Source organism: Globicephala melas, chromosome 1 (assembly GCF_963455315.2).
Source record: "Globicephala melas chromosome 1, mGloMel1.2, whole genome shotgun sequence".
Taxonomy (NCBI): domain Eukaryota; kingdom Metazoa; phylum Chordata; class Mammalia; order Artiodactyla; family Delphinidae; genus Globicephala; species Globicephala melas.
The window spans coordinates 2,243,441-2,256,805 of record NC_083314.1 but is presented as its reverse complement, the minus strand read 5'-3'; the positions used below and the strand labels follow the sequence as shown (position 1 = coordinate 2,256,805).

At 44.3% G+C, this 13,365-nt stretch overlaps 1 protein-coding gene across 1 annotated transcript in view; it reads left to right on the top strand.

The window, feature by feature from the left end:
• NR5A2 (nuclear receptor subfamily 5 group A member 2) overlaps positions 1-13,365 on the top strand; it is a 124,953-nt gene that overhangs the window by 78,093 nt on the left and 33,495 nt on the right. The window contains 1 exon segment of the mRNA XM_030844340.3: positions 873-1,020. Within this exon segment, the coding sequence (XP_030700200.2) occupies positions 873-1,020 (148 nt within the window).

Below are 13,365 nucleotides of genomic sequence, written 5' to 3'. Positions count from 1 at the left end.
TATGCTGTAATTGCAGCCGCAGAGCCAGTTCTGCCATTGACAGCCACCCCTACATTTTAACTTATTATTGTAAATTGAACTTTCAGTGTCCCCGTGAATAATCTGAGACGGATGCATTGCAGCCCCTTTTTTTGTTTGTTTGTTTCAATGAAGAGGGAAATACACCTTTTTTGTTGTCTGAATCAAGAAATTATTCTTCTCATAAATAAGATCACTGCTGTCATTAGAGAGAAATGTATTGACAATCATAGGCAAGTAGCTAGTCTTTGTAGCTTTTGAGGAAACAGCAAATCAAAGAGTAATCTAAATGTGATTCTCTCATCCTCCGTAAGCATGCAGTCTTGAGCAATGATTACTTTAAAATGAAGTCTCTTAATAAAATTAGAAACATATCTCTGCCTTCACTTGCCTCGTTAATCAACTTCATGTGCATATAGAATGCCACCCTGGATTCACTTCTTATGGACAGTATATTTTTCTCTAAACTTACTCATGAGCTAACAATTTTCATCTTAGGTGATGACGCCACTTCGCAGTAGGAAAAAAGATAAAGGTATCTGCGTGTACCATTGAGGCAGTCAAGACCTGCTTCCTACAAGGCTTATCAAAATGATTAGATGGATCAGGATGGTTATGATACAGTTTATAATAATAGAATGTGTCTCAAACTGTTTTCGTGGGGAAAGTCCCCTGTGTTATGAATCTATACTGCAACCTGATTTTACCCACAGTGCTTAAAAGTCTCAAGGGAAATATACATGTATACATATTTTTAATATATGTGTATAGACATATATCCATTTTAACGTAAATAATAAATAAATATAGAATTTCCGGTTCTGAAAACCCCCTAAACTGATCCTGTGTTGCAGGTGGACTATTCCATCATAGCCTCACAAGCGGGGGCCACACTCAACAACCTCATGAGTCACGCACAGGAGCTGGTGGCAAAGCTTCGTTCTCTACAGTTTGACCAACGAGAGTTCGTGTGTCTGAAATTCTTGGTGCTCTTTAGTTTAGGTAAGGAATCCTTTCCTCATAAAAATGACTAAATGATACTGACCTTCAAGTGTCTTGAGGTCCATCCGTGTTTTTGTTCTTGCAAGATAATGACCTTCTTTTCTAATCGTGAAATCTTCCAGCTCAGTTATGTTTTCCTGTGTGTGTTCCTGGCCGAGTCGTAGCCCTGTAGTGGGTGGTGTGGTGTACGGGGAAGGAGTTGTGACTGGAGTCCTGAGTGTTCTTCCCTGATGGGTATGATGAGTGGGTGACGCCACGACAGAGGGTGAGGAAAGACGCAAGGTGTCACATTTTGGCCACCTTTCTGCTGTTGGTCGTTTCTCTGCACCCTTTGTTTCAGCGTGCAAGCTACTGCTGTTTTTGTTCTTGTAAAATATGGTTGCTCATTAAAAACCTGTTTCCTAAATCTCTATCAGGATTAACTAGAGAATGTTTATAACCAGGTGCACCACTCTGCAAGCATAAAAGATGACGGTTGTCAGGGGGAAAGGATGCTTCTTTAGGAAAGCTTTGGAGAAGAAAGATAACTAAGCAAGACAGATTAGCTAAATCAAGGCTCCCAGTGAGTCAGTTGAGAAAAATCACCACTGCTTGGAATAAAAAAAGGATTAAGGAGATGGATTTTTGTCGACTTCAAAGGAACAGAGTTTTTTGCCTGTCCCATACTTGATTTCTGTATTTTGTTGGCTTAATAAAGCCAACTTAAATAAACTTTTTGCCAAGTCCGTTTATTACTTATTGGCAGACAGCTGAGGGGGGCAACTCCCCCTGAATGAAAAAAATGCAGAAATCAGATTTACCAACATATGTTTTTTCTTTAGTCTTCAGTTATAAGATAGTTGTGAATTCATATCCTTAGAAATAAAACAATAAAACATACTGCAAAGTAAAACAGATGTGTCTACACTCCAAATTTGGTACTTTCATTTTAAAATGCCTCTTGACAGCACTGCACAACTGTTGCTAATAAAGGGATAGTTTGAAGTAATAGAACCAGAGTTAATTTTTCACATGTAGTCAACATTTAAAAGGAAAGGAACATTTTCATATTTTGGAAAATGTGATAAATATAGCAAAAAGAAATGTTACTGAAAATTTAAAAAGACAATAGAATTTCATAGATGTAGTGTTCAAAGGTTTACCATGCCAGCACTGGGTCCTGTATGGTTTCTGTATTAACCACAAGAAATAGGAAAGTTCGATTTAACTAAGTCTACGTGTTTTACTCAAGAACAGTTTTTTAAAAAATCAAGAGGAAGATAGCATAGGCCTGCTTGCTGTCATCTCACAAATTATTCTGGTTTATGGCAAGATCTTCGTCTTTTCAACTCGTACGTTTGATCAGTAATTAAATGAAAAGTGTGGTAATGTGTGTGTAAGAAATCTTACAGCGTCTTGTTGATAAAATATTTAAAGAGATTCATCTCACTTCAGTGGTATTTTAAATTAGTTGAAGAACTGCATGACATTGGAAGATGTAGAGATTAACCATCAGCCGTGTTTAGCTTTCATCCCTTTTATCGTTCCTTCATTATTTTTCAGAATTATTATATCTCTGCCAAACACTAGGGATGGGTAGTCAGGATGGGGTTGGGGTGTTCCTGAAGTGCTCTGAGCACTCGAACCTCACAGATCATCTTCCTGAACAGTTGGGTCGTGTGTTTACCAGAACCTCAACCACACAGAACTCTCTGGTTTAATAAGGGTGTTAACTGTTTCAGGATCCTGGGCACCAGGGAATAACTAGTTGAATGTCCCTTAAAACTATGTCTGTTTGTTGTTTAAGGAGGAAAGGACAGCATGGCTTTCCGATCGATCAGAGGTAAATCAGGTTTGGCCAAGAGTTTATTTTTTATTATTATTTTTTCGCGGTACGCGGGCCTCTCACTGTTGCGGCCTCTACCGTTGCGGAGCACAGGCTCAGGACGCGCAGGCCCAGCGGCCATGGCTCACGGGCCCAGCCGCTCCGCAGCATGTGGGATCTTCCCGGACCGGGGCACGAACCCGTGTCCCCTGCATCGGCAGGCGGACTCTCAACCACTTCGCCACCAGGGAAGCCCAAAGAGTTTATTTTTAAAGAAGCAAGAATAAAGTAACTGGCAGTAAAGTTCAGGTAGTTTCCAATTTGTGAATGGAAAGCTTTTCTCCCCCATAGAAACAATGAATAATCAATCTTTGGGGGACAAGAACTTCATTGAGGGATGTGGATAATTAACCTTTGGGTACCCAGGCCAGCCTCCAAAAGCCTGTTTTACCTGTGATGGGAGTGAAATCATACCAGGACCTCCCTCGAGAGCTGAGCCTGTGCCCCTGAGTCTGAAACCTGCTGTGTTCTGATCCCAGCCCAGCCTTGAGCCTCTGGGATCCTGGAGGAAAACGAGGCTTCTGTGGACTGATCCAAGGCCAGGGGCTGTGTGGGGAGAGACCGTGTGCTCTTGGTGAAAGGTGAAGCAGGGTTTCCTGTTGGACGTGGTGAGACAGTAGGTGTGAGTGCGTGCAGGTACAGTCTCCTAAGCCTCATGGATGCCTGGGGCAAAAGCACGGAGGCAAGAGGTCAAGATGAGTTCAAGGTCTCGGGACTCTTGGGAGACCAGTATGGCTTGAGGGAAACGGCAGATGTGCTGGAAAGGCAGGTGACAGACACTCCGCAGTTACTGAGCACTTCCTGTGAACAGCCACCGAGATACGGCTGTGACCAAAACTGGGTACCACGGTCTTCATCCTGCAAAAAATCTAGCCAGACGGCAGGATTCTTTAAAGGGGGATGAAGTGCGTCGCTGAAGTTGATTTGCCTTCCTGGTAGTCGTGTGGGAAAGGGACTAGAAACTGTGTTCCGAGTGGCTTTAACGCCCTTGGAGACAGGAGTGAGATGGGGTGTGGACACGTTACAGGGTGCAGACCATGGGATGTGATGGGGTTCGGAGGAAACAGCTGGGATGCGTCTCAGGGTCCTGGGTGCTTCAACCAGAATAGGAAACTCTATAGGAACGGCAGCTGATTAGTTGAGGTCCAACCACCTTCCTTCCAAAATTCATCCTTCACTGAAGCTGGGTCCTGATTTCGTGAAAAGCTTAATGACAGGACTAAAGTAAAAAGTACAGTTGACCAAAATTCTTCCACTCTGCTGCCTGATTTTTTTCCTCCTCAAATAGTATCCGTGAGCAGACATCAATTGGGTAAGCTGGTTGAAAAAAAAGGGAAAAATGCCCATCTCCCAGGATATTCCTCTGTGTGTGATATAGCAGACTCTGGAGGCCCAGTCTTTGTTGGTTGGAATGTTTTCTTAAAATCCTATTACTCCTCCCTCCCCCTGACCCTTCTTCTCACCTAACTGTGAGATACTTTGCATCCGTGGAGATAATTCTAAGTTGGCCAGTTAATATTGATGACCCAAGAGAGGCCAAAATAAAATTTTTGTTTATTTATTGGTTTGTACTCCCACCTTTTAAAAAGGAATCAAAGTGACTGATGAACTATGCTGTCACCAACCAGGGCAGAAATAAATCTCATAGAGGAAGAGGTGTGTGGGTGATCCCCAAATACTGTCAATATTGCATGCATTCCAAAGACCAGTAGAATTCCCATTCACTGTATCTCCTGAAAACAAATGCAGAGCTGGGAAGCAGTCACCTGGTCTTTAACTGCAGCTTCCTGAATGATGTCATTCCATGGTCAAGCCCATCAGGAATACGCATGTGGCCTAAGTGCTCAGGGCAGCAAGTGACCAGAATGTGCCGGCTAAGAGGTTACTCCGGCTTGGGATTTTCTCAGCCTTGAGGCTCTGTGGCTAGACGCTGCCGGACTCTTGTTCGATCCCAGGTGGCAGGAGAAAGTAGAGGCCTATTGCATCCTGTTTCCCCTGATGAGTGCCCTTGACTCGTGGTGAGTTATTCTCTTCTCTGGTCAGCCAGTATTTCTGAAAGCACTTTTTCATACTCAGCTGAGTTAAAGAGATTGTTGATTCTCTTTGAGAGGATTTCCCCAGCGTAAAACGTAGATTGGGGTTAGAAATTGTCCTTTATGTTTCTCTACATCCCAGATTTCTAGCACATTGCTCAGTACACCGGAGGGACGTAGGAAATGTTGCTGATAAAATAGAGGCATCAGTAGAGTTACTTAGTTTTTTTTTTTTTTTTTTTTTTGCGGTACGCGGGCCTCTCACTGCTGTGGCCTCTCCCGTCGTGGAGCACAGGCTCCGGACGCGCAGGCTCAGCGGCCATGGCTCACGGGCCCAGCCGCTCCGCGGCATGTGGGATCTTCCCGGACCCCGGCACGAACCCGCGTCCCCTGCATCGGCAGGCGGACTCTCAACCACTGCGCCACCAGGGAAGCCCTTAGTTTTTTTTTTAAGCAGATACTTTATTTAATGTTTATTTTATATTGGAATATAGTTAGTTGATTTCCAGGGTTGTGTTAGTTTCAGGTGTACAGCGGAGTGATTCGGTTAGATTTACTTAGTTTTAAACTCAAAGCAAAGCCTTTACCAAAGTAGCTGTGATCTGTAATGGGAAGTGGTTAAACTGCAGAGTCCTATCCAAGTGCAGGTTAGTTTCGGAGACTAGTTTTTCCAAAGAACTCTCTAACAGCTGTTTTCTTTTTTTTTTAATTGAAGTATAGTTGGTTGACAGTGTTTCAGGTATACAGCAAAGTGATTCAGTTTCGTGTGTGTGTGTGTGTGTGTGTGTATGTATGCTTTTTTAGATTTTTGTCCATTATAGGTTATTACAAGATATTGAGTATAGTTCCCTGTGCTATACAGTAGGTCCTGCCTGGTTACCTATTTTATATATAGTAGTGCTTATATGTTAATCCCAAACTCCTAATTTATCCCTCCCCACCCCTTTCCCCGTTGGTAGCCATAAGTTTGTTTTCTCTGTCCGTGAGTCTTTTTCTGTTTTTTAAGTAAGTTCATTTGTATCATTTTTTTTTAGATTCCACATATAAGTGATATCATATGATATTTGTCTTTCTCTGTCTGATTTAACTTCACTTAGTAGGATAATCTCTAGGTCCATCCATGTTGCAAAATTACATTATTTCTATTACCAGTTTGCATTCTGCTCCTGGCCTACCCTCTGACACATAGTAGGTTTTTAAGAAGTATTTATTGCATTCATAAGTGAAAGAAAGCTTTTCCTTCCAACTTCTAGGTTAAAAAAAAAAAGTAATGGGAACTGGAAAAATTAATTTAAAAAAATGCACAAAATTTGAAGAAAGGGAGACTAGAAAATAGATGCTATAAAACGTATTAGACAATTTGACATCTTTTAATTTTAGAAAATAAGGATATGCGTTCACATTGTGAAGGGAATTCTTATAAGGAAAGTAGAGACTAAACAGAATCTTCCCCTTTGCGAATAAAATAATTAATGGAATTAAGGACCGATGATCAGTATTTAGATTCTGTTGGAATTGTGACACTCAGCAGGTCAGATATCAAAGTGAGCTGCAGAAGGAGGGAGCAGGAAGGCTTTTCTTCTGTAGTGTTAATAATAAAATACTTCAAGTGGGTAAATCATTTACTCTCTCCCTTCCATTTTGCATTTGAAATAAAAAAAACTAGGTGATTTACCCCCAACATTTTAGGCTCAGAGCCAGGTCTGGAACTAACAACCCCAAATTCCAGTCCGTGTTTTCTCTGCTACAGCACACTGTCCTCTTCAGGGACATATGAGCTCATCAATCAATATTTTTAAAAAGCTCCCTACATCCTAAGGCAGCATCTATACAGACAGAATGATGTAGGGAATTGGGACCATCATCTGAGGAATATGGACCAAAAAGAAAACCAGCCTCTGCTGGGTAAAAGCAGGGAACTGCTTTACATGAATTTCCAATTTTTACTGAATATACTAAATAATTGTGAAGCTTTTTACTTCCCTTGGTTTCTAAATGTGAGTTGTTTGCATGTGTGTGTTTGTATGTCTGTATGAACTCTGGGTTCAGGATTTCAGCAAGCTTGTTGAAAGCATTTGCCTTAGAGTCTTGGTACCTCCCTCTCGGAGAGTCCCTCCTTGTGATTTTGTTGTCGCCTCTTAGGTTCGTCGTTTTCTTTGGACCACTCACTATGCGTTAGGAAAGCGGCATGACCATAAGCTTTCATTACTTGTATGTCTACTTTCTATCTATTTGAACTCTGATGTTCAAAGGAGAAAATTAGCCAAAGTAAATAACTTCACGGTCATTGTCTGCTTCCCCTTTTGGTGGCCTTCGGCATTAAAAACCCTAAGATAGAAAAAAGAGGAACCATAGGTGTCTGGGAGGTTCAGGGCATGCAGCTCCTTGGTGGGGAGGGGAAGAATTAGTAAATTCTATCTTCAGGTACAACCTTCCGCTTTGCTAAAGGGTCCACCCTGACTCTTGCAATATGATGTTGACATTGTTAATAGTAAATAAAAGTGCACCGTGTTTTCTAGCTGGAGAATGTGGATGGTAAGTTCGTAGTCTTTGGGGTTAAGGAAATGTATTTTCAGTCATTGGTTTTCCAAAGGGCTTAGTTTTTGATAGGATAGGTATTTTTTTCTTGTTTGAATTTTGTCCAGTAATTCTTCTGCTTGGGGCTTTAAATATAGGTCTATCTTTGTTTTCTTTTCCTACATATGTCATTTCTCCTCCTGGCTTTCAAGGTCAGAATGTGGCCAAGACGCATTAAAAGAGCTCCCCACAGAGCAGAAGGCCAAGCAAAATGCCAGTAGGGAGGTGACCCGCATGTAGTCAGGGCCTCTGTGCAGAGCTTAGAATTTCTGTCACATAAGCGAACTCTCATCACTGTCAGGACCAGATTACTTATACCTGTAGATTTCAGTTGAAACGTGAAGGCTTTCTAACGGGCCAAGAATTGCAGAGCAGCTATTGCCCTCACATCTCATTAACCAGAGGCCACAGGGCTTGCAGGAATAGCAAACATTCCGTCCTTAAGCACGCACACAAAAGGCTCCTGTGTTACCGGCCTGGAGACCATAGCAGTTCAATCCTGGCCCCCTTAAGGGCGGACTCGGTTCTTTTGCTGCTGGATGAGAAAGGCCACCTTGAAGCTACCAGCACAGATGGCGCGTGCTCTCCTATAATAAGAGAAGACTTCACCCACCTTGCACACCCGCTTCCTCCCTTGCCCCTGGGTGTTTGCAGCCCTGAGGAGGGCGGCAGAGGAGGGTGTAACCTCTTTGCTAAACTGCATTCCAATTGCCAATCCCAGTCCAGAGGTCAGCACAGCATCAGTGTAAGTCCCCGCCTCCTGGGGGGAGGAAGCAGTTTTCTCAGTCTCCCCTGACGATTGGCGAGTTGTGGGGTGGTCTGGTTGTTCTGCCCTGGCTGTGCCCGGGCGTCCCGCCCTCCCCTAGCTGGGCATCCCTGGCAGGGGTGCACACGTGGACACAGTAGAGACACCGTGCTCCGTCCCCCGGCACCTCTAGATTAGCCTGGAAATAGCGACGAGCGCTTTTGGAGAAGGGAGTGCCAGGGGTTACGGAAGAGGCTGCTGGTTTTGCCCACCTCTCCAGAAGAGGTCCAGCAACTTGCTGGGTCTGAGGGTTTTTTTGCCATCGAACTGTGTGCCCCTGTTGAGTTGGAAGGGGTGGTGGACGGGGGCAGTGGGGGGAAGAAAACACAAATCTAAGAAAACAGGAGCAAAGGGAAACTGGAATGCCCCTTTGCTTTTTTGCAATGTTAAATCCAGTTCATGAAAGAGGTTTCCAAATCCAACAGACAGATTGGATCACAGTGATTAAACACTATGTTTGCAGTGTCTAAAGCAAAATGAACTGATCACTTTGTCAATCAGAAAAGTGTATGGACCGCTGTGGAGCAAATCCACGGCCAAGCCAGGACGCGTTTGAGGGCCCATTCCCATCCTCAGCTCACAGCCTCCCTCCAGAAGCGCTGGAAAAGCTTCTGAGGCTGGAACGCTAGCAAACATTTGTATTTGTGCATCACCATGTATATCTGAATACTGTATTAATTCCATTCTGAAACAAGCACAACCGTCCGCGTGTCATAAAACGCTGCTTACAAAGTATCTGCATAAAAGATGAAAACAGCAAAAACCAACCTTCCCGTGATGTGGTAATTGTCCTTCCTGAGGCTGGTCACAAGATTTGCTCTATCGTAGCCTTTCTATACTTCACCGTGCAAACCCTCACACGTGCACGCACACACGCACACATGCTGTCACCAACTGGCCTGCAAAGTCTAGTGATGGATACATTCCCCTCACATCTTTACCCAGGTGCATTGGTTAAATTGTTCCTCATGAAACAGATAAGCGAAAGAGAGCTCCCTGGGTTCTTCTTAGAATTAGCATTCAATCTCGGTTTTTCCCTTTCCGTATATGATACTCTAATTTAGAAAACCACTCACTAGACACTTGTCAAATAACCACACTGATCTCCATATTAATGCCTGGCTGATATATATGTAGCAGAGGGTAATGCTGGCAGATAAGCATTTCCTAAAATTTATGTAATCATTTGAAATTCAGAAAGGATTGATTAGCATTCAAGGGATACCGCCGTTCAATATTTACACCATAGAGATTTCACAGAAGCAAATAATGGCACATAAAGTTAATGCTTGTCTTAATTAAATGCAGTGTAATAGGTGTTGTGTGGATTTTTTTTTTCTTTCAGTGAGCAAAGCAGTTTAGCAATGACCAGATATCATTCATTTTGGAGTTCTAAGTTTGAAGTGAATCGATACGTATTTACAGCCATGGAAGAAGTGATTATCATTTGTTATCTGCTGGCACAAGAATATAATTGCCCAAATAGCATTTATTTAGGCATATTTCTGAATAGCTTATACCTGAAGATATTTATTATTTTTCAGTTGTTCATACTAATATCGTCATTTTGCTAACTACTGCTATTTAGTGAGATGATTTTTCAGAGCTGTATTGGCCTAGAAAACTGGGAATAACCTACGAGGAGAGTGAATGAGAATGCTGAATGTACTACCTGATGTTTTTCCTGCCTCAGTACTGCCAGCTGCTCTGTTAAAATCCCAGAATAAAGTGGCTGTCTTAGGGACTTCTCTAGTGGTCCAGTGGTTAAGACTCTGCCCTTCCGATGCAGGGGGCGCGGGTTCAATCCCTGGTCAGGGAACTAAGATCCCACATGCCACGCGGCCAAAAGAAAAAAGTAAAGCGGGGCCTTCCCTGGTGGCGCAGTGGTTGAGAGTCCGCCTGCCGATGCAGGGGACGCGGGTTCGTGCCCCGGTCCGGGAAGATCCCACATGCCGCGGGGCAGTTGGGCCCGTGAGCCATGGCCGCTGGGCCTGCGCGTCCGGAGCCTGTGCTCCGCAACGCGAGAGGCCACAGCAGTGAGAGGCCCGCGTACCGCAAAAAGAAAAAAGAAAAAATAATAATAATAACGTAAAGCGGCTGTCCTAGCCTTGACTCAGAAGAGGTTAGCTGGTTAACGTGGTCAGTTCAGGTCCTGCATACGAGTTAGCTCCGGACCCCCCAGGCCTCAGGGTCATTCTAGAATGGAGCCAATCCGTGACTCACGGCCAAGTCATTCGTATGCCTTCTTTCTAGTTGACTGATAAAATCCAGTCTTGAGTTCTGGGTAATATTTGGTTAAGACAGACCAGTTCAAGCCAGGAACCAAGAGCAAATGTAAAAGATAAAGGCCTTTCATTGCTTTGAAGCATTCAATGACAAAACATACTGAGTGCCTACTATATGCAAAACCATTGCACTCGGTGGTATCTGAGCGGGCAGCACAGTCTTTCCAAAGAGAAGGAAGCGCCCCACGTGGGACAGAACTTCACCTGGACGCTGCAGACACCCTTCCAGAAAAGGCACATGCAGGACTGCACTGCCTGATGCACCGGTCGTGGCTGCCCAGCCACCCCCTTCCCTCCTTCCTTCCTTCCTTCCTTCCTTCCTTCCTTCCTTCCTTCCTTCCTTCCTTCCTTCCTTCCTTCCTTCCTTCCTTCCTTCCCTCCCTCCCTCCCTCCCTCCCTCCCTCCCTCCTTCCCTCCTTCCTTCCTTCCTTCCCTTTTTCTCCCTCCCTCTGAATCACTGCATATGCTACACACATGCCCGTCTCACCAGTCCTGTCTTGTCAATGAAAAGCCCTTTCTCAACCTTCCCATGGCCCGAATCTGACCTCCATCAGAGGCAGGAGGAATTGGGAAGCCGGCTGGGGGGCCCCCTCCGGGACTGCTCCCACACACCCCACACCCTGAGCTACCTGGACTTTTCACAGAAACTTCGGCCCAAGCCCTGAAAAGAACCCGCACTGTGGCCAAGTCCAACCACTTCTCCCTCCTGGATGAGGAAATTGAGCTGAACAGAGGTCAAGTGACTCGTGCGTAGTCCCACAGGGTCAAGGTCTGAACTGAAAGTTTTGGACTCCACACACAGGAAAAGAGCACAGCCGTGGATTTCAATACTGACTGAATTACCGCTGTTGCATTATTTCAAAATTAGATCAAGCTATTTCTTGGCCAAATTTCTTCACTAAATCTAAAAATGTCAGCATTGTAATGCATACAAGTAATTTCTCAGGAAAGCAAGGAATGCTCGTTGCCTTTTATTACATTCTGGGGGGCTCTGCAGCGCATGCCAGGTCCTGGGTGTCCCGGCTTTGGAAGAAGGCACCCGGCACATTCATCACACTTAGATTCCCCCAGCTTTGCCCCGGGGTCGGGGACAGTGGGGTGGGGGGTGGGGGAGCCATCCATAAAGGCAAGAGTGTGGCCAGAGTGGCAACACTGACCTCAAATTGGACAGTTCTGCCTAGTCCCTAGAGGGGAATGAGCACATTCAAGGTGTCTGTAGTTTTGTCCTGTCTCAGTAACATATAAGCACCGATAGCACACCTGAAATAACCCTTTCTCTCTACTCTTTGTCCTAAGAGAAAATAGTGATTATATTAGTATCACTATCATCTCTGCAGGATTTTTTTTAAGGTACAGATTTTTTTTTCTCATTTTAAATTTTTTTTAAATTGTGGTAAAATAGACGTAACATGAAACCTACCATTTGAACCATTTTTGAGTGTTCGGTTCAGCGGCATGAAGTACATTCGCGTTGTTTTGTAACCATCACCGCCGTCCGTCTCTAGAATATCTTTCATTTCCTAAATTGAAACTCTGTTCCCATTGAACCAAGGGTCCTCAACCCCTGGGCTGAGGACCAAACCTCTTAGGAACCGGGCCACACACACAGCAGGAGGTGAGCGGCCGCGAGCGAGTGAAGCTTAACCTGCCCTTCCCATCGCTCACATTACCGCCTGGACCACCAACTACCCACCCCGCCGCATCCGTGGAGAAATTGTCTTCCACGAAACCCGTCCCTGGTGCCAAAAAGGTCGGGGACCGCCGCATTAAACAACTCCCCCTCCCTCTTCCCTCCAATGCTTGCTACTACCGTGTAGAACTTTTTTATTTAGAAAGTACTATTTACATATAACATAACAAGTTAGAGTCATTTTAGAACGTGGCTAGGTTCAGAGACTGTGGCTGACGTACCCAAGGCCACACAGCTCAGAGTCTGAGAGCCTATGACCCCAGCTAGGTTTTCTAATCCCAGACCTGTTGTTCTCCATCTACACCCACTGGGAAGGAAGTCTTAGGATTTGGGTCCTGACGTTGGAAGAGGGGAAGGGGGAGGCGTTCATAACCAGTTTATTACTGCCAAGGTGGGAAAGGCTGCAGGCTTGAATCCAGATACCTAGGCACCTTAGCTCTCCTGTTTCCCCATCGGTAAAATCGAAATAGTAACGTTCTCCCTAAAAGCACTATTGTGGGGGTTAAATGCAGTCATTATTATGAACTTAGCACAACACCTGGCCCATGGTACCAATAATTATTATCCAAAGCCTCTCTATTGACATTCAGCAAAAGTCATATAAGTGAAGGCCCCTTATTGGGAAATTCCTCTTCCCCGAATATAACCTCTGGTGTACAGATTCTATGAAAAAGATCTTCCGTGTGACAGCGGAAACTGCTCTCTTAATTCAGCACCGAGACATAGTTTGAAATCTTTGATCTGCTAACCCAAGGTACCATTATCACCTTTGATATTTTGAAATATGTCAGAGGAAGCGAGCTGAAGCCAGTTCCTTTTAGTTCATCTACCGTACATCCCAAATCAGACCAAAGTCACACAGTAAACAGCCGGTCCCCTTTGTAGGCTGCTGGGGCCCCGATAATGATGACATTGTAGCAATGTGGAATAGCTGGGTTGCCACCTGCTCCCTGGAGAATGTTTTCCCCAGGAAATTCTTCAGTGTTTCCCTCCCATTTTCTAGAATTATCAGTGTTCTGTAGTTAACTTTACCTAAAAAGGTTGTAAATTCTTCTTTCAAACTTATTAACACTTAATCTCTAATTCTAATG